The following is a 21,321-nucleotide window of genomic DNA, read 5'->3' as shown; positions in this document are numbered from 1 at the left end:
TTTTTTGGGCATTTCGTATATTTTTGCATATATTTCGTAAGCCTTTGAGGATTTGCATTACCTTTTGCGAATTGTCAGTCGCCTATTGAATGTTAACCAAAATATTACTGCAAAAGCCCCCACTGCCCCCTCCCATTTCACTGTGTCTGTGATCCTTTTTTAAAAATTTTGTAATTTATTTAAATGGTGAAAATTAGTAAAAAAATTGTTCATTGGAAAAAAATATGAGTTTTTCTGACAGAAAATTAGACAGTGGGACTAAAACGGCAAAAAAAAAAAAGAAGGAAAAGTTGAGGATAAGACCAAAAAAAAGAAATTAGGATCAAAATGACAAAAAGATGGAGAACCAAAACTGTCTTTTTGGTAACAATATATTAGATGGTATACTACGTAGAGATATATATAGACATTCTTCAATCCGTAATCTCGAAATCTTGATATATATTGTAAAAACGACTTATATGAGCATTTATAAACATTGACATGCCTTTTTGAATTATGTGGAATATCCCATAATTTTTAATTGGAATAAAATTATATTACCTAAATATATATTACTTACTTAAATTATTTCGAAAATTAGCTAGTTTACATAATTAAAAAGTTGGTAAGGTTGATAGAATAAAAATATATTATCTTAATATATATTACCTTTTTAATTATTGAGAATATCAGTTTACATATATTAATAATTACATACTCAAATTGATGATGTAACAGTCCGAGAATGCATCATAAAATAGTGAGAAACTAAGTACATAATTTTTAGATAATAAGTGCTTAATCAATTAAGTAAAACTTGTTTAGTAAAATAAAATCATATGAGTTAATTTTGTCACGGCTGCTACCACCTTTTTACTCATCAAAAGAAAAGATCACAAGTGCTGAAAATTTGGAACCCATATAATTGATGGCTCAATAATTTACTTTTTAACACTTTCAACTCAATATTTTATATTGTATTATTCTTAATTTCCAAATAAAAATTTTTGAAATAAAAAGAAAAAACAAAGTAATTTGTCGTTTGGTGTCAGTGGCTCATCGAATGACCACATGCACCCGTGGCAAGGTCATCTACAACCCTCATGGACTCTGGCGACCTCGATTGGAGCTATGATGGCCGTTGACGAGCCACTAGAGCTCCGATCTCCTTCCTAATCTCTCCTCGCGAAGAGAAAAGGAAGGAGATCGCAATTGCAGTGGCTCATAGGCAGTCGCCGTAGTTTCCGTCGAGGTCGCCAGCATCTTGGGGGTCATCGACAATCTCATTATGGGTACCGATGGCCATTGATGAGCCATTAGCATCCGAATCTCCTTGGCGATCACTACAACTCCAATCGAGGCAGCAACATATCCTCAAGGATATAGGTTAAAGATAGTGGTGGATCAGATCCTGACCACCACCGACCATGCGAGGTTGCCGACGACCACTGACGACGTTGAAGACGTCATCGATGTCATAGAGGCCAACGACTAGCGGGACCTCTATCTGTTTCTTTGATCCGTTGCCCCTCTCTCTCAATCTCCCACTCTATCTATAGTGGGGCTGAGATACAATTACACAAAAAAAGGGGGTTTAGTTGTAAAAACTGAAAATTTGGCACGGAGATGAGCAAATTAGTGAAAAAAACAATTAGGTTTGTGTTTTTTCTTTTACTTATTAAGTTACGCCTTTTTTTTCCATTATCAAAGTGAATTTAATTAAATATAATGAAATTTTAATTTAAGCATTTAATTTGAGTAGTCAAATACTACCGTGGGTTGCGAGCAATATTTGTGGAGACCTGATGCTAGCTTTGTTGATTTTCCTTTGACGATCAGAGATGGAAAGATATTGAAGATTAATAAATATTTTAGTGTGGTGCTGACGAGTGACATTGTCACATTAGCGAGTGAATAAAGGTAATATTGTTTTCATAAGTTTAAGGAAAAAAAGAAAAATTTGTCGTCTGGCTTGCGTAATGCACGAGCCAACCGACTAGTTTTCTTCAAAATCGGAAAGAAAAAGAAAAAAAAAAAGAAAAAGAAAAATAGTAAGTAATCCTCAATAAATAAATTATTTTTATTTAAATTTCAGAAACAGCTTCTTTTTTCTTTTTCTTTTTTTAAATATGAAAAAGCTTAATTTGCCCGCCACCATCACCATTAAACCCTTTATCGCTTCTCAAAAACCCTACTTCTCAAAAACCCTTCATTACTTCTCAAGAAACTCTCACTCATTAATTCATTCAAACTCCCTCCCTCCCTCCCTCGCAATTTTGAAGGCCCCAAGCCAACCGATGATTTGATTTTCCCGGGGAAATTGCAGGGCGCTGGAATTCGAATTAGGGTTCCTCGCCCGCACAAACAGACAAAGTCCCACAGCTGCTCTCCGTCCGTCTCTGTCGTGTCGACCCTCCAGTCTAGGGCATACGCTGGGAAGATGTCGTGGGAGGAGGAGATTGTGATGAGGGATGTCACCAATGCTGGTACCGTCGTGACTGACCGGATTGTCCGCGAAGCTGCTTCTCACATCGACCTCGAAGATGCCCTTGAAGCTTCTAGATACGCTAGCCATCCTTACTCGACGCACCCGAGAGAGGTAATGCTGAAAATTTCTCTCTTTTGAATTTAGGGAATTTTGAGGTCCTTTTGATGATGACGATGATGCTGAAACTTTATCTCTAGAATGCAGCATAGGTTGAAGTTTGGGATCTTCTCTTTGGGTAGAAAAGCAGCTTTTAGTGCGCGATTCTGCTTTAGCTCGATTTCCATCGTTTTCCGGATTTTCATTGGAACAGTTTCTGGTTTTATTGAGAACAGAAGAAAAGACCAAGGAGCTAATTTTCTTTTCACCCAACAACGAGAAGAGTGAAAATCAGCAGCTATTGGAAAGTTTTTATTTTTCTTCCACTCAACTTTCTGATGGTTATAGACCAAAAAGATGTTCTTTTTACTATTGGCTTGAATTTATGGGATGGAGAGTAGAATTCTTGCTTTTTTGGTGAGTGACGTGGTCCGATCAATATGATAGCTATACTGTTCTTCGTCGTTTCTGCAATGAAATGCATATGAAACTCCTGGTCCTAAATGGTCATTGGGGATTGACACTCCATGGATCTGCTGCAATATCTTATTTATCTTGATGTGGCAAACTAGCCCAAATGGCTTTCCCAATGTATAGGACTTTCTTTAGCTAGTGTTGGTTCAAGTGCCATTTATTAATACTTGGTTGGATTTCATAGCCGCAGCAGCTAATCCGTATGGGTCCACTGAGGTTAATAGTGGCAGCTTGAAATCGGAACCTTCTCAGCTTTTTTGGCCTTAAGTCTGGAGATTTTTAGTCGGATATGAATTTATAGCTTTGTGGGAAGTCTAATTTTCTTCTTTACTTTTAGATCTTAGATTCCTGTTGTGAGCATCTCGGAGGGTTGCACGGCCCCTTGGTCTTGTCCTCCTATTTTGGATTAGCGATATTTGGCTTGCTAAAAGTTAGGTATTTGAAATTATCCCAAAAAAAAAGAAAAAGAAAAAAGTTCTGTATTTGATTTCTTGATGGGGTAGCTTTAGCTTTCTGGTTGGCACGTATGTAAAATGCAATGTCAGCTGACGAAATAATACTTCAAGATTGGTACTCAAACTGATGGAGATATACAGAATTGAGTCTCATAGTGAGCTTTACATTGTTAGATTTCTCCTCTCTCTCTCTCTCTAAACAGTTGCAGACAATATTTTTCTCTTAGCATGTTAATATGGCTCAAATTAAGTTTCCAATTGGGATTTGAAACCAAGGATTAGGTATTGGATTTCGATTGGTCTTGATCAGTGACCACATGTTTCACTTTGTGCACCTCTCCCTTATCTTAGAATGAGCATACTAATGCCTGTAACCACTATGAAAAGACCATCAGCAATGGGGTGCTTACTGTCATCATTTTTTTAAGTGGAATTTGGGAGGTTCACAGACTAATCATTAATTTGAAATTACATTGCAGTGGCCTCCTATGGTAGAGGTAGTGGATACATGGGAGTTGCCTTCCATACTTATTGAAAGATATAATGCAGCTGGTGGCGAAGGAACTGCTCTATGTGGGATATTTCCAGAAATACGCAGGGCATGGGCATCAGTAGATAATTCTCTGTTTCTTTGGCGGTTTGATAAGCGGTGAGCTTGTCTTTATCTTTCTTGCTGAATATTCACATCCTGTAAGTTGCTAAAATAGGTCCTTTGCCAATGATATTATTGTTTCTTTATTCAGTCTAGGTTTAATTGATAGAGTTAAATCCAACCTGATTAGCTGAAAGTATTCATTTAATGGGCAGATCTTGTCATTCCAATTATAAAATAATATAATTTTCAATTCGATGAAGGTGAGAGACCTCATCGTTTGTGAAGATAGAGGCACATAAGAAGCCATGACAGAAAGAAACATGGTTAAGCTTTCTTCATCTGAAAATTTATTGATCCATATGCAATTGTTGCTTCCCATTAAGCTTTCAGTTGGATATTCCAAAAGATAATTCTTAATATATGCAAGGACTGGAGGTTTCTCGTAGCAATTGAATTGGACTAGGTGCAATTGTGAAGGAACATTTTTTTTTTCAGCTAGCTAATTTTATTAGCTCATTGCTCTAGTCTGCTGTTTCTTTGTTCATATTTATTGCCTTAGGTCATTGGAACTTGTTCTTTTTACTAGGTTGTCTTCTGTTCAATTTGATGATGGATGTATGCAAGAGTTATTTGGCATTACTTTTTGCTGGAAGATCTTCCTTTGATGTCACCTTCTATCCTCCAAGAAGTCATGCCATGATTTTTCATGGTTAACAAATTCGTCTCTTTTCTTCACTTTTTTCTGTTGATTAGGGATGGCCAGTGTCCTGAATTTAATGTTGAGGAACAAGCTATATGTGCAGTTGGCCTTGCCAAATCCAAACCTGGCATTTTTATTGAAGCAATCCAGTATTTGTTGATTTTAGCAACGCCTATTGAGGTACTAAAGTTTATAGCATTCTCCCTTTCTTCTCTGATTATGAATGCATATAGGGAAATTGTGATTGGGAATAACTCTTTATTTCAGTCACACCAGATGCTTGCTGCTGATTTTAACATTGAAATTTCTGCATAATTCTGAACTTTAGAGAACTCAAAGGGGTTTGGCCTAGTGGTAAGGAGGAGCTTAATATCCCCACCCGATCCCGGGTTCGAAACCCCTTGGAGCCACTGGAGTGCCTTTGGCGTGATTACCTGTCCGTGCATCGCCGGGGGTTCACGGAGCCCTGGGAATTAGTCGGGCGAAGCCTACACACCTAGGGTTAGCCAAAAAAAAAAAAAAATTCTGAACTTTAGAGGCCAAATCTTGTCATTTCTTATCAGTCTATTGCTTTTATCAGCTGATTCTTGTTGGAGTGTGCTGCTCAGCTGGTGCTGATGGTACCGATCCGTACTCGGAGGTCTCACTACAGCCTTTGCCAGAGTATACAGTACCCTCTGATGGAATCACTATGACTTGCATTACCTGCACGGCGTTGGGTAGAATTTTCTTGGCAGGTCGTGATGGGCACATTTACGAACTGTATTACACCACTGGTTCAGGGTGGCACAAACGTTGTCGTAAAATTTGCCTTACAGCTGGTATAGGGAGTGTTCTTTCAAGGTACTTTTCTTCTTTCTGTCACTATATTTTTGAAGGTGCAGATTGGATTTTGTCAATATCTTGGCATTGCGAGGATTTTCATGCCAAACTTAGAGATTTTTTATTACTTTTCCAGGTGGGTTGTGCCAAATGTATTCAAGTTTGCTGCAGTTGATCCTGTTGTAGAGATGGTCTTTGATAATGAAAGACACATTCTATATGCACGGACTGAGGAGATGAAACTCCAGGTGTTTGCCCTGGGATCCAATGGAGATGGTCCCCTGAGGAAAGTTACTGAAGAAAGGAACCTAATCAGTCAAAGAGATGCACAGTATGGTGCTAGACAATCTTCAGCAGCACCAAGAGCCCCAAGCAGATCAGCTAAGCCCTCCATAGTATGCATTTCCCCTTTATCGACCCTAGAATCAAAGTGCCTACATCTCGTTGCAGTCTTATCTGATGGAAGAAGGATGTATATTTCCACTTCACCGTTCAGCGGAAACACAGGCAGTGTTGGAGGATTGGGAAGATTTAATTCCGACCATTATAAGCCAAGCTGCTTAAAAGTCGTGACTACTAGACCTTCTCCGCCTCTTGGGGTCAGCGGTGGGCTTTCCTTCGGGAACCTATCTTTGGCAAGTAGACCCCAAAGCGAGGACCTCTCTCTGAAGGTGGAGTCAGCGTTTTACTCTGCTGGAATTCTTGTACTTTCTGATTCATCTCCCCCGTCCATGTCCTCTTTTCTTATTGTGAGTAAGGATTCCAGCACACAATCCTCTTCAACTGGTAGTTTAGGAACAAGTGCAAGGAGTTCTCGAGCATTGAGGGAGTCAGTGTCTTCCCTACCTGTTGAAGGTCGAATGCTCTTTGTCGCAGATGCCCTGCCCCTGCCAGATACAGCCGTCACTGTTCAGTCACTGTATTCAGAGCTTGAATACTATGCGATTGAAAGCTCAGGGGAGTCCCCTGAGAAGACAGCAGGAAAACTTTGGGCAAGAAGTGACCTTTCCGTACAACATATCCTTCCCAGGAGGAAGTTCATTGTTTTCAGTACAATGGGCTTGATGGAAGTCGTCTTTAATAGGCCTGTTGATATTCTGAGGAGGTTGTTTGAATCCAATTCACCTAGATCTGTATTAGATGAGTTCTTCAATCGTTTCGGTGCAAGTGAGGCCGCTGCTATGTGTTTAATGTTAGCTGCGAGGATTGTCCACTCTGAGAATATTGTGAGCAATGCTGTTGCTGAGAAAGCTGCTGAGGCATTTGAGGATCCAAGAGTTGTGGGAATGCCACAGCTTGAAGGAAGCAGCGGATTGTCCAGCACTAGAACTGCAGGTGGAGGCTTTAGCATGGGCCAGGTTGTGCAGGAGGCAGAGCCCGTCTTCTCAGCGGCCCATGAAGGGCTCTGCTTGTGTTCATCAAGACTGCTGTATCCACTGTGGGAACTTCCAGTAATGATCAAGAAAGGGGACTTCACTTCCTCTTCTGATGCACCACCTGAAGCTGGGGTAATTGTGTGTAGGCTTCCTACGGGGCCTATGCTACTTCTTGAGAATAAACTTCGTTCTTTAGAGAAGTTTCTGAGGTCCCGAAGGGATCAGAGGAGAGGTCTCTACGGATGTGTGGCTGGCCTGGGAGACTGGTCTGGCTCTATATTATATGGAGCACATTCAGAATTAGGGGCTGGGGACAGGAGTCTGATGAGGAACTTGTTTGGTTCTTACTCTCGCAATGTTGAGTCTAACGGTAGTGGGACCGCTAATAAGAGGCAAAGGTTACCATATAGTCCTGCAGAATTGGCTGCAATGGAGGTAGGTCTAGATAGTATAATTGAAATACAAATTCAGACTTTATTCTTTGGCTTCTATTCTTATATATCTGTTCATCCTATTTCTCCTTGGCAGGTTAGAGCAATGGAGTGCATCAGGCAATTGCTTCTCAGATCAAGTGAAGCTCTTTTTTTGCTTCAACTTATTTCACAGCATCATGTGACACGATTGGTTCAGGCTTTTGATGCTAATTCACAGCGGGCGCTACTTCAGCTTACATTTCATCAACTAGTTTGTTCCGAGGAAGGTGACCGGCTTGCGACAAGGTTCATATCTGCTCTGATGGAGGTAATGCAGACTTGACTGATATAAGGTGTTCTTTTTAAAAGTTTTTCCCATTTCCTTTGTAGGCTGTCTGCTCGATTGATTTTCTTAACAACTTTATGAATATTTCTCCAGTTTTATACTGGTCCTGATGGCAGGGGCACAGTAGATGATATAAGTGCAAGGTTACGGGAGGGTTGTCCTAGCTACTTTAAAGAGTCTGACTATAAGTTCTTCTTGGCTGTGGAATATCTCGAGAGAGCTGCGGTCACTACAGATACTAGGGAGAGGGAGAATCTTGCAAAAGAGGCCTTCAATTTGTTGAGCAAAGTTCCAGAATCTGCTGACCTGCGAACTGTTTGTAAGCGGTTTGAGGACTTGAGGTTAGTTTAATGTTATATCCTGCATCTATATATTATCACATAATAAAACCTGGTAAAAGATAAGCAGTTCCATGTTGGAAAACCGGCAGTGGCTTTTCCAGGGCCAATTTTGATTGTGGTGATTCTTTCTTCTCCATTCTCTTCTTTCTACTTTTCTATCCAAATTTTTTTAGAAGCATTCTCCACTAACAAAGACCAAAAAGAGAATGTGTAAACATCTGTTTCCATAATGCTAACATGGAGGCCGGTGCAGGTTCTATGAAGCAGTGGTTCGGTTACCTCTTGAGAAGGCACGATCACTTGACCCTGCCGGTGATGCTATAAATGACCAAGTTGATGCAGTGATTCACGAGCATGCCATAGCTCAGCGTGAGCAGTGCTATGAAATTGTAGTTAGTGCTTTACGCTCTCTGAAAGGTGAGACCCCCCGAGAGGAATTTGGGTCTCCTATTAGGGCTGCCACTTCCTCAGTCCTCGATCAGGCTTCTCGAAAGAAATATATATGCCAAATCGTTCAGCTTGGTGTTCAATCACCTGATAGATTGTTTCATGAGTATTTATATCGCGCTATGATTAACCTTGGCCTTGAAAACGAGTTGTTGGAATATGGAGGCCCTGATTTGGTTCCTTTCCTGCAAAGTGCCGGACGAGGACCCGTGCAAGAGGTATTATCTTTGTTTTTTTCCTCTTCCAGTTTCATTTTTATGGGTATAGATTGAAGTAATACATGAAGTTAATATAGTCTTTAACGAACCATTTTTAGCACCTAACTCATGGAGATATTTGCCATCTGCCTTGCAGGTTAGAGCTGTTTCTGCGGTGACATCTACATCTGCTATAGGACAACTTGGAGGAAACATTCAGGCTAATCAGGCCAAGTACTTTGATCTTCTTGCTCGGTATTATGTTCTAAAGAGGCAGCACATACTTGCAGCTCATGTCTTACTAAGACTGGCAGAAAGGCGATCCACTGGTGATGGAGATGTTCCCACTCTAGAACAGAGGTTGGGGTCCATCGTTGATAGTATTTTATCTTTCAAATATTTGGTCTCTGAGGTTTAATTTTTATCCTTTTCTTTTAAGGTAAAATTAACTATCATGATTCATCTAGCACCCTTCGGTCATGTTTCTCGTGAAATTAAGTTAGTTGCTTTTGTGGCTTATATTGTGGTCATAATTCTATCTCATCTCTGAGTCTTCTTTTTTAATGCAAATAATATTCTGATTTAAGTGTTTTATTCTGTGGCTGAAATTTATATGGTAGATATATTTTCCTGGAAGAATACTATCACTAGCAGCCAGTAGTTGGTTACTTCATTATTCTTATAGAAGAAGTTTATGAGTTCTGCGCTGAAGACATGGAAAGAGGGATATCGATTGCCAATTCAAATTGAAATTGAAGAAATTGACTTTCTCATTGCTCCTTATCTTCCTCTTTCAGGTTCCAATATCTGAGTAATGCGGTTTTACAAGCCAAAAATGCTAGCAATGGCAATGGCCTTCCGGGACCACAGGCTTTCGATAGTGGACTGCTAGATTTGCTGGAAGGGAAACTAGCCGTTCTGCGATTCCAGATAAAAATAAAAGAGGAACTGGAGACAATAGCCTCGAGGTTTGATTCCCAAGCTGAAACCTCCGATTCTACCCAACCCAATGGCAATGTGACTATTGACCCGAGTTATGCCAATGCTGCACGGGAAAAGGCCAAGGAGCTATCACTGGATTTGAAGAGTATCACTCAGCTTTACAATGAGTATGCTGTTCCATTTGAGCTTTGGGCGGTAAGTCCTTTTGATAGCTTCATTTATTTCAATCTTCAGAATGTATGTGGAATTAGGTAAAGAGATTTGTTCTCATGTGTCTTCTATATTGACACAAAACTGTTTGAGAGTAAATAAAAACACTTATACCCATGCCTTGCTATGATTGCTCTTGGTGATTTCTGAAGTCAATATTGAATATGATGGGAAGGAAAAGAGTTGGTTGATGATGACCATTTGAGATAAAGCTTCTGAATTGTTTGAATATGAGAGGGAGAGATACCAGGGTGGAATTTCAATGGGTAGAAAAACATGGACAGAGCGACTTGAATGCTTAGTCGGAAGTTCCATAAAATTACTGACATAAACTAAGTTTTCTATTTCTTTTTTTTGTTTCTGGTTATGAAAGTTGCAAGAAGGGTATAGAGAATTGGAAAATTCGTCATGTTGAGGCGTTATATCTTACTAAGAAATTCTGGTTCCGAGCCAGAGATCATCACGAAGCTGCAGTTTCTATGTTTATTTAAATTGGGATATCATTAAGCTGGTTTGCATCTCTTGTGCTTTCTTTCTCTGCTTCTTCACTGTTTTTCCTCGCCTCTATTTTGTTGTTCCTAGGTATGTCTTGAAATGCTATACTTTGCAAACTACTCTGGTGATGCTGATAGTAGCATAGTGAGGGAGACTTGGGCTCGACTTATTGATCAAGCCCTATGGCGAGGTGGCATCGCCGAAGCTTGTTCGGTGCTGAAGAGGGTTGGTGCAAACATCTATCCTGGCGATGGAGCAATTTTACCGTTGGATACTTTGTGTCTTCACCTCGAGAAGGCTGCATTGGTTTGTCGTCTAATCCTCTGACAATTACCTCGATCATGTCTACAGCTGTTCTTATGTTTCTTTGTTTCTTTCGGATGGGAATTATATAGGAGGGGACAATTGATATTTCTACCAATGTCTTGTGATAGCTCAATTATTTGACTGGTATTTTGATTTTGTGCAGGAGAGACTGAATTCAGGTGCCGAAGCTGTCGGAGATGAAGATGTCGCAAGGGCTCTTCTTGCAGCCTGCAAGGGTGCCATTGAACCCGTGCTTAACACATACGATCAACTCTTATCCAACGGAGCCATTTTACCATCTCCAGCTCTTAGGCTACGCCTCCTCCGGTCTGTGCTGGTAGTGCTCCGGGAGTGGGCCATGTCCACACTGGCTCAGAGAATGAATACGAGCCCTGTGGGTGCATCCTTAATTCTTGGTGCACACTCGTATGACCAGACAGCGGCAGTTAGTCAAGGTGTCCGAGACAAGATCACGAGCGCAGCAAACAGGTCTGATTTGTTGTTTCATTACTATCTTTGACCCTCTTTGTCTTTTCACCTTACTTTGAAGATCGATAGTTTTCTCGGTCCTAATTGTGAACTCTACCTATACTAATTGGTTTTGCAAAAACAGGTATATGACCGAGGTGCGCCGGTTAGCCCTTCCACAGAGCCAAACGGAGGCAGTCTATTTAGGGTTTAGAGAACTTGAAGAGTCTCTCATAAGTCCGTACTCCTTCAATCGGTTCTGATTGTTCATTTACCATGGATCTTGTACGAGCTTAGCTTTTCACTCAGTTGCAAATTGCTTGTGCCAATAATAGCATTCTTGTTGCATATATATGATGCTGATTCGGTGTTATTAAATTTTCCGGAGAAGAATGCAAATTCAGAATGAAGCTCCTGCTCGTTAAACAGTTGACCGGTCTGGTGGCGAAATTTATGCTCTGTTTTGCTAACTTCCATTCTCCCATTCATCTCATCCGTTCATGTCATTAACTTTGTAACAAATTCCAACGAAAATTCTTAACATGTAATTGAATTTATCATGCGGATGGACACACCTATCTCAAGAAGTGACATTGGAATATTGTTGTTATAGATATAGAACTTATTTCAGCTTAGAAAACGACACTAGAATCATCATCAGTACACAATTGTAATATATACCGAAGTGGATCATAAACTTCTAAGGTAGAATACCAAGTATTTGTAATCACGTGCACGGTAAGTAATTGACATAAACATGAACTTGCCACGCAATTTTCCATGGAAAACACCTGAAACAACTTAGAGATGTTGCAGAGTCGAAAAAACTGGTACAGCGTCAACAGAATCTTACAGATCATGGCTGATTTTTGGCACTCAACCCCTTCTGGCTTCCTCTTTCTGTGTGGTTTTTCAAAGTTACCCTTCACAATTCAGTCCAACATACAGTGATCCATACTATATTCATTTCGAATATGACAATTTTGAAAGCGTTTTTTCGCAGATTAGATCCGCTTTGTTTTTAGGACAACGTAGAAATAGTCCTTCGGATATGATGACATGCAGTAGTAAACCTTATTATTCATGCTCCCAATAGTAATATGGTGGCAAACCTTTCATTGCTTTGAGATGGATAGCCGGACGCCACTTTCCAAGACCAAATCAAGCTTCTTCCTGCCAACGGAAATTCATTTCTGGAAAAAAAAAAAAAAAAAACAGCAGTGTAAAATTTATTAATTCTCGGAAAATAACTCAAATGCAGCACCAATCAAAACATCCATAATTCTAAGAATCACAGTTTGTCCTGTACTCATGTTAATTGACAATGCACTTGTTGAAGCATACACAAAGGAATCACAAAAGTTGATAGAAGAACCTGGAAAGTGGACGATCTGTCTAGCGATGACCTTGCCGACAAAAATATCATAAATAGATGTTGCAGCGGTTAGTATTCCATTCCTCTGGACCTTTTCGACCATAAAAGGCACTCACTTCATAATTGCTTCCAAACTGAATTTTGTGATATAGTCCATCATCCGAGAAATTCCAGTAGAAGGTGCTTTCATAATTTACAGCTTCCATAACTTGCTCTTGCTCTCAACAACAGCGAACTCATCCTCCTCTCAGAACGGTAAGGTCACAGTCAACATGTCCATTTTTATTACCTTTCTGTCCTTCAAAGCCACATCAGCACTGAGGACAGCATTAGTTACATGCTCACTGAAGCACACCAATGTGACCTATCTGATCAGTTCGAATAATCTTCTTCCCTCGAAAAGACAAGATCATAAGCTGAATGGATTCCTCTTTCTTTTCATCTTGTGAATGCACCTCTTGCCTCATGTCAGCTATGCTACTGAACTAGATGATCCTGAATCAAGTCACTTGGTTATTTGCTTTCAGAGACATGTGGATTACTGCTGGGATTCAAACCCAATCTTGACCTTGAATAAACAATCTTCTCTGCCTTCTCAATCTTATTCATCGTATAGTAACTTCGAATGACAGAGTTGAAAGAGAGGACCTCAGGGTCAATGCCACTTTCTTGCATCTGTCTAAGAAGTTCCTGTGCCTTACCTACATTTCCAGTGATACATAAGGAGCGTATCAAAGTATTGTATGTGATTGAATTAGGGGCAACACCCCACTCCACCATCTCCATGAAACAACTTAATGCATCCTCATCTCGGTTCACTCTACATAGGCCATCAATTACAGCACTAAAAGTAACAACATCGGGTTTCAATCCAAATTCAAAAAGCATCCCTAACATATTGCGGACCTCGTTTATCTTACCGCCCTTAGCATACGCACTTATAAGAGTATTAAAGGTAATGAGATTCGGCACAACACCCTTATGATGCATCTCCCTGAGAATATCAACTGCCCTTTCCAACAGTTTAGCTTTGCAGAAGCAATCGATCACCATATTATAAGAGACAACATTTGACACAAGTCCGTGCTCGATCATCTGAGCAAAGTATCGATCACCATCCACAGTTCTTCCTGATCTGTACAATACTTCAATTAGCATGAGAAAAGTACTGAACCCAGGAATCAATCCTCGGCTGGTAAAACCCTCTAATATCTCAAGGACTTCATTTAGATCCAAACCCTTGATTAGGCAGACCAGCGCGATATTAAAAGTACCTCCATCAGGAACATAGCCTCTCTTCCCCATCTTACTCAAAAGAAAAGCAACTTCTTTTGCCATGGAATTGTTTGAGAGGCAATACACTAGCGTATCATAGGCCACTTTAGGCAAGACGGGTTCCCTTATCATAAAATCCAACAACAACCGAAATGCCTCCTCCTTATCCACAGCACGGAACACTCCGTGAACTAACGACCTCACAGTCGCTTCACTTGGGTATACCTTCCTCTTCCTCATTGTCTCCACAATCCTGAAGGCTTCACTAACCATCTTTGCGTTACAAAACCCATCGATAAGTATAGTGTATGTATAGACATTCGGGAAATATCCCGTTGCCTCCATCTGTTTGACCAAACGGAGAGCTTCGTCCATCACACCCGCCCGACAGACTCCGTGTATGAGTATGTTGTACGTGAAAAGATCAGGCTTACACTTATCTGCTGCCATCTGCTGGAACTTCAAATAAGCCATATCGAGCGAGTTCGATTTCACCAGCGCATCGATAATAGCGTTGTACAGCCTAGTGGTCGGCGAAAACCCAAGAAACGAAAGCTGCCCGAAAACTTCATCACTGTACTTTGCCAATCCCAATCTCCCCCAGCTGCCAATCAGAATGCATAGCAAATCTTCCGTGAACCGATACCCCGAGTTCCTCATATCCTGAAGCAGCTCAGGAGATAGCACGACAGGGCCTTTCCTGCAAAAGGCTCTCGCCAGGATGGCTCGAACCGACTGATCCCGAGCGAGCAAAGGGTCGATATTTGAGACCCAAACGAAAAACTTCAACGGGTATGCTGGGTTTTCTTGATTTTGAAGTATGCTCACGACGGAGTGAGGAGTGAGGAGGATCCTCTTGGCCTTCAACTCGGAGTTTAGGAGCAAAGACCAGTCCTTTCTCGAAAGAATCCGAGAGATGTAGAGGTGATCGATCCGATTGCGACGTGAAGTGGGCTCCGCGCCAATGGGAGCTGAAGCGGAGGAAATACCTTCTGCGGCGATGGAGAGGAAGGGATTCTTCGAGCACAGGATACTTCGAGGAAGGGATTTCAGTGCCGGTGAAGCCCTATCAGCTAATACTGCGTGCATGGAGCCAGTCTTAGTTACAGCTCCGCCGGAAAGGGCGGGCGGGCGCGGGGAGAGGTGGGGGCTACGTTGCCGCGAAGCAGCGGCGGAAGAGTAAGGAAGGGGCCGGGGTAATTCGACTGTTGAAGGCTGAACTGAAGCAGCTCCTCCAGGTCGAATGGCGAGTGCCTCCAAAAAAAAAAGAGTTAATTGCGTAAAAATTCCCAATATTTACTGAAAATTAAAAATCGATCCCCGAACTGAAGCTTAAACCGAAATTATAACCCAGCATTAGGAGTGGCTTTTTTTTTTTCCTTTTCCTTGTAGGTTCCGTATAGTCGTATGCACGTTTTTACGGTTAATTGAAAAAAAAAAGAAATATTCTCCAATTCAAAACTTTTTAACAAAGTGAATGACAATGTCTTAATTGATGGGTGGAGCAATTTATGAAGCAATTGATGATGAGATTCAGAATTAAGACTTTTAGAAAGATTATAATAGAGCGGTCGGAATGAGAATAATGTTATTAAGACCTATATCTTATATTCAGCAAAAAAAAAAAGAAGAATTTATATTATATTATTAGGGTCAACTATTCAATCAAATGATATTAAGCATACTTCTCATATGTTCTCGAGAAACAAATTGGCTATTTCTCTGCAAAATTGTGCCGTAGAGCATGTCAATTCCTCTGAGTTTCATTCTTGCGAAAATACTCCCCAGGCGAGATACTTAACGCGTTAGTTACAACACTGCACATATCAATATGCACAGCGCCAACTATATTTATGACGAGCTTAATATATTCACCATATATATAATAATCTCACATTTGAGTTATATATTTTCCATGTAAGCTTGATATTTCATATGATATAGTAATACTCAAACCAAATGCTCTCAAGAATTTTCCAACAATTCCTAATCACATGGAAGAGCTCCGTAAACTGTACGATAGATCTTCCTCTTTTTCTCCCTTGAATTTCAGATCTCAAATTGTGTGTGTGTGTTTTTTTTTCCATTAGTAATTTTAGCATTACTCTTGATGATATTACATTTAGCATATTATATATTTTAGCCTAGCCTAGCTTCTTTTTTTTTTTTTATGTAAGAAGCCTCAAATTTAGCTATTAATTAGCAGACAACTGATAACATGCACTCAACTAACCTCAATAAATAAAGACACGTTCGCACCGCAACTAATGGGAAAAAAGAAACTACTAGACTTGAAGTTGGGTGGTCCTTGTTATTCGGATATTATGAGGTCCAAGAAAAATATCGTAATCATGTTTAGAAGAAGATTCTAATTAGTCTAAGACTGAATAGAATTAGAGAAAACATGTAGATTAAGGAGACCAGCACTGTCCAATATTGCAAAAAATGGAAAAGGAAAAAAATATATTAGAAGCTCTACAATGGATTTTCTTTTTTCGCCTTTTCTTGGAATATATATTTTGGTACTGTTATTGGATATGACATGACACCATTAATTGCCATTGGCACTCCGTCTTGACCCCACACCACTCACCACAGACAATCAGCCATCAAGCATGTGTAAACAAGAAAATAATAGAAAGGACTTATAAAAAAAATAATAGAAAAAAACGAAAATTTCTAGAAAAAAAAGATTGGTGGAAATCGCTAATAATAATTTAGCATAGACTGATAAACATGTGATTTTGGAATAAATTCATCAAAAAAAAGGATATTATTATTATTATTATTATTATTATTACATTATATAATAATATTTCTTCTTTCACTAATAAAATGTAACTCAACTGACAATGCGTCAGTATTTTAAGTGTCGCGGTTCAAGTCCCCTTGAGAACGAATAAAAGGAAAAGTTTTCTATTTGTTGTTAAGCTCGCTTACGATAATAATACTCCGACTATAGACGCTCGTTGAGTTGCTATCCTATGGACACCTTTTAACCTAAATATATAAATATATATATATATATATATATATTTTTTTTTACTTCCATGATAATAAATCCTAGCAGTCCAATTTTATCTGAAGATGATGATGATGCTCCCACGGTCTTCTCTCGGTTGAACTTCTTCTTCGTCCTCCTCCTTCAGGTCTTCCTTCCAACCGCTTCATCACCCAACCGCTTCCTTCCTCCTCGTCTCTGTTGAAATCATGATCCTCAGCGTTTGAGGAGAAGAGAGATGATGACGGCAGACTCCAAGTCCCTCCGCTTCATCACCCACCAGTCCTTCTTCTCCGCCGTCCGATCCGGCGACCTCCCCTCCGTCCAGAGGCTCCTCGGCAGGGCTGCCGCCGCGGAGAAGGAGGAGGATGAGCTCGACGACCCTGAACGGCAGCACCCTCCTATGCTTGATGGGTCTGCTGTTTCCGATCTGATGGCCGTGCAGAACGACGCCGGTCAGACCCCACTTTATGTAGCCGCGGAGAATAACCTGGAGCAAGTCTTCAGCTACTTGTTGAGGTTCTGCGATGTCAGCACCGTCAAGATCCGGTCCAAGTCCGACAAGGACGCCTTCCACGTCGCCGCCGTCCGCGGCCACCTGAGTATCGCCTTCTTCCTTCCCCCAAACAAAATCTTCCTCCTTCTTCAAAGTTTAGAGCTTGAATTATTGGGCTTACTTTATGTGCTGGTTGGAGCATAAAGAACTCCATTCAGATCGTGAAACCATTAGCTCTGTTATTCATTAATTTTTCCTTTTAGATCAGTCCTCTACGACATTCTAGATAATCCTCAGAATTTGTCTTTAAGCTTTGTCGGTATTTGCTGATTGAGTTCTTGCCGTGGAATTTTGGGTTTCCCTGCGACTTCACTCTGTCATGATTTTCGGTATAGTCGATGAGCGTATGCATAGAAGTCAGAGAGTTATGACATTGTTCAACGAGTTTGAATTCACTCTCTGTTAAAAGCTTCTTGACTTAATTGCGTTTCTGATGATATTTGAATCGGTTCGACTTGAATTGCTCTGTTGTTTCATAGCAGACAAGTATGAACTTTCAGACACTGATGAAAATCAAATGCTTTTAGAAAAGGAATGACTGGAGTTTGACTCTCGGTAAAACAGTCCAACTTGAGCTTCTTCCTCAGATTTTTTACCATACACAACTTTTTCTACTATATAGAGCCGTCTAACTTCGATCCCAAACGGTATTTTATCCCTATATGATGAAAAAAATACATGTCGTAATTAAGTTATTTTGGGAAATAACAGCTCTGACCCATACATACCTCTATGAGATTCATTGACTGCTCGGAGTTCTCCGTGTATCAATTCCTCGATAGAGATTCCCTATGCTTGAGAAGGGTTGTTGACCAGCGAGATGTGGTTTCTTGAAATTAGGACCTTGTTTTGGGAAACAGAAAGTACATGACCAATACTCAATCAGTTATTCCAAGCTGGAACCCTTTTTATTTTTTTTTATTTCAACTCTTTTGGGATCTTAGGTAACTGCACATCATTTGCCTCCTTTCAAGTCAGCAATTGTGTAAGTTCAAAAATTTGTTATTCTCCACAACTGAAATCTTTCCCCGTTTATTTGATGTAGGAATTGTGAAGGAGCTGTTGGCCCTTTGGCCTGAGCTCTGCAAATCATGTGACTCTACGAACACGAGCCCACTGTATTCAGCTGCTGCTAAAGACCACTTGGATGTAGTTAATGCTATCCTGGATACTGATCTCAGCTCAATAAGGATTGTGAGGAAGAATGGGAAAACTGCTCTGCATACAGTTGCAAGATATGGAAATCTTCCAATAGTAAAGGCTCTTATAGAACGGGACCGGGGAATTGTCCCAATCAAAGACAAAAAGGGCCAAACTGCCCTCCACATGGCTGTTAAAGGACATAACCCTGCTATAGTGGAGGAAATTTTGGACGCAGACCACTCGATTCTCAATGAACGTGACAAGAAAGGCAACACTGCTGTGCACATAGCAACGAGGAAATGCCGTGCTGAGGTAACTATTATTGGTGAAAAGTTTGATAAAAAAACTGGAAGTAATTCCTGAAACTTAATGGACCCTATAGCTTGTCTCGACTCTCTGGTCTTATTCTTCTGCATTTCATGATTTAAGCTGTCATGGTGTCCTTTTTTGGCTTTAAAAAAAAAAAAAAAAGAGCTCATGCCTCTACTTGAAGTTCTGAAACAATTTTCCTTTCTATAACGAGTAGAGAGCTATGCGGGTTTTTACGCTTTTTGGTAAACCAAATAAGGAAGATCTTTTAGCATAATAAGATAGGATTGATAATTCTGAGGAGTTTGTGGATCATTTTCTTATCCTGTACTTGGCTGGAGAGCAGAAGTGAACACCTGCGATGCTTAATAAATGACAAAACTGCTCCTGTTAATATTTAAAGAACAGCTGATATAAAGTATTAACTTTCCGGTTCATTTTTATGTCTAAATTTTCCTCTGGTTTCTACAGCAGTCATGCATGCTCATAATAACCTGTAATCCACTCAGGCATTCATATAAGCAGAGTGTTTTCGTATCTTTATTCATGAAAGTTTTGATTTATAACTATCGCCCCCTTTTACTGGTTACTTCTTTAGAACGTGCGCCTTCTGCTGAGCTACACATCTCTTGATGTCAATGCCATCAACAACCAACGTGAAACGGCCATGGACCTCGCAGACAAGCTTCAGTATGGAGAATCAGCCCTGGACATAAAGGAAGCCCTAACAGAAGCAGGAGCCAAGCACGCGAGGTATGTGGGCCAATTGGATGAGGCAATGGAACTCAAGAGGACCGTGAGTGATATAAAGCATGAGGTCCACTCACAGCTCATCCAGAACGAGAAGACTAACAGGCGGGTCTCAGGAATTGCTAAAGAACTAAGGAAGCTCCACCGGGAAGCTGTTCAGAATACGACCAACTCAATCACAGTTGTTGCTGTTCTATTTGCCTCGATTGCATTCTTGGCCATTTTCAACCTTCCGGGACAATATCTTGAGGTAGGATCCAAGGCAGGAGAGGCCAACATAGCCCATGAAGTTGGGTTTCGTGTTTTCTGTCTCTTAAACGCTACATCCCTTTTCATATCCCTAGCAGTTGTGGTGGTTCAGATCACTTTGGTTGCTTGGGACACGAAGGCCCAGAAGCAGGTCAGTATAAGTTCCATATATTAATGTGGAGGCAATATTTTTTTGGCTGGAGAAAACTCAAAAATCTGATAAGACCCAAAATTGGGATTATGTGTAGTTAAGTAGTTTTGCCTACTATAATATAATTTTGATTGGTTGATCATCACACAGGTGGTCTCGGTTGTGAACAAGCTTATGTGGGCTGCCTGCACCTGCACCTGTGGGGCCTTCCTCGCAATAGCCTTCGTGGTCGTGGGGGCTCACAGCTCATGGATGGCCACCACAATAACCCTAATGGGGGTCCCGATCCTTGTGGGAACCCTCGCAAGCATGTGCTACTTTGTCTTCAGGCAGCGCTTCGGTTTCTTTCGAAGCGACTCACAAAGACGCATCAGGAGGGCCACCGGGAGCAAGTCCTTCTCATGGTCCTACTCGGCGAATATATCCGATATTGATGACTATAACTCCGACCACGAGAAGATCTATGCCCTGTAAATAGAGAATCCGATATAGCTCTGCAGTTACTAGTTTGGAGAGTTCATTGGCTATGGTTTGCGTAATGATGTAAGGTTGGTCTTGGCTCGTGCTGGTGAGGGTTGTGAAGTCTCTTCGTCGTTTGTTGTATGTGCGAGGAACTCCACGTCACTCTGTTGTAGATAAATGTAATGTAACTGTAATGGTGTCTGCAGATAGATTTTGAATATGCAGACGGTGTATGGCAAAAGTTGCTTGTATACTAAGATTGGCTCTTATCTCATGTGTACCTGGTTCCTCGAGCTTCAACTGTGCTGGAGTTTGTCTCGAGAGTCGTACGCGGAACTGAGTCTGTCAAAAGGAAGTAAATCGAAGTTGACTCCATCGAGTATGCTTGGAAGTCTAGACTCAAGTTTATACTCGATGGATTGGTGCGGTTCTTGCATTATCCTTGCTCGTGAGTGTTATGCGAGATGCTGAAAATCGAGCCAACCATTCAACCGGAACAATGGGGATCTGATTATTTGTTTTTCTCGTATTATCACGAAAACATCTATTTACTAATTTCACCCAGCCGAATATTTGCTGAAACCACCAGATTCTTGTAGAGCAACTACGTGCGCTATCCATGGTCTGTGATGGTTACTATTTCTATAGGCTTCTCTCTGATTTTACAGCCTGATTTTCTTAATAAAAGGCATCAATTGAGTTGCATCTTCTTCCAAGCACATGAGGTCTTCAACTAGGAGCCATTAGTGGGGCTGGGGGGAAATTACTCATTTGATACAAAATGTTTTACTGATGGAACACTTTGGTACAAATATAAAAAATTATAACAATCAACTACACAACATTTTAATTTAGTAACAATTATGTACAAACCGTCAATTTAGAAACTTCGCCGTT

General features: G+C 40.6%; 3 protein-coding genes across 3 annotated transcripts; 2 read left to right on the top strand and 1 right to left on the bottom strand.

Moving 5' to 3' along the window:
* The first annotated feature begins 2,142 nt into the window (after positions 1–2,142).
* On the top strand, positions 2,143–11,583 carry LOC116197863 (nuclear pore complex protein NUP155). The gene is made up of 13 exons (XM_031528118.1): positions 2,143–2,581; positions 3,975–4,144; positions 4,844–4,970; positions 5,371–5,633; positions 5,749–7,423; positions 7,517–7,729; positions 7,841–8,088; positions 8,342–8,753; positions 8,890–9,092; positions 9,530–9,869; positions 10,467–10,685; positions 10,849–11,174; positions 11,299–11,583. The coding sequence occupies exons 1-13, from the start codon at positions 2,423–2,425 to the stop codon at positions 11,414–11,416; spliced, it is 4,473 nt and encodes a 1,490-aa protein (XP_031383978.1). The 5' UTR covers positions 2,143–2,422; the 3' UTR covers positions 11,417–11,583.
* Positions 11,584–11,767: 184 nt separating this feature from the next.
* On the bottom strand, positions 11,768–15,055 carry LOC116197864 (putative pentatricopeptide repeat-containing protein At3g16890, mitochondrial). Its single transcript, XM_031528119.1, has 2 exons — positions 12,529–15,055; positions 11,768–12,346 (listed from the first exon to the last, which is right to left on the bottom strand). Exon 1 carries the CDS (start codon positions 14,890–14,892, stop codon positions 13,042–13,044), a length of 1,851 nt encoding a protein of 616 aa, XP_031383979.1. The 5' UTR covers positions 14,893–15,055; the 3' UTR covers positions 11,768–12,346; positions 12,529–13,041.
* A 1,808-nt stretch (positions 15,056–16,863) lies between these two features.
* On the top strand, positions 16,864–20,704 carry LOC116197865 (ankyrin repeat-containing protein At2g01680). Its single transcript, XM_031528120.1, has 4 exons — positions 16,864–17,406; positions 18,406–18,815; positions 19,411–19,962; positions 20,113–20,704. Exons 1-4 carry the CDS (start codon positions 17,043–17,045, stop codon positions 20,434–20,436), a joined length of 1,650 nt encoding a protein of 549 aa, XP_031383980.1. The 5' UTR covers positions 16,864–17,042; the 3' UTR covers positions 20,437–20,704.
* Positions 20,705–21,321: the final 617 nt, after the last annotated feature.

This window comes from Punica granatum, chromosome 2 (assembly GCF_007655135.1).
Source record: "Punica granatum isolate Tunisia-2019 chromosome 2, ASM765513v2, whole genome shotgun sequence".
Classification (NCBI taxonomy): Eukaryota; Viridiplantae; Streptophyta; class Magnoliopsida; order Myrtales; family Lythraceae; genus Punica; species Punica granatum.
Note: the sequence above shows the minus strand (reverse complement) of the source record. Positions and strands in the feature narration are given on the sequence as shown.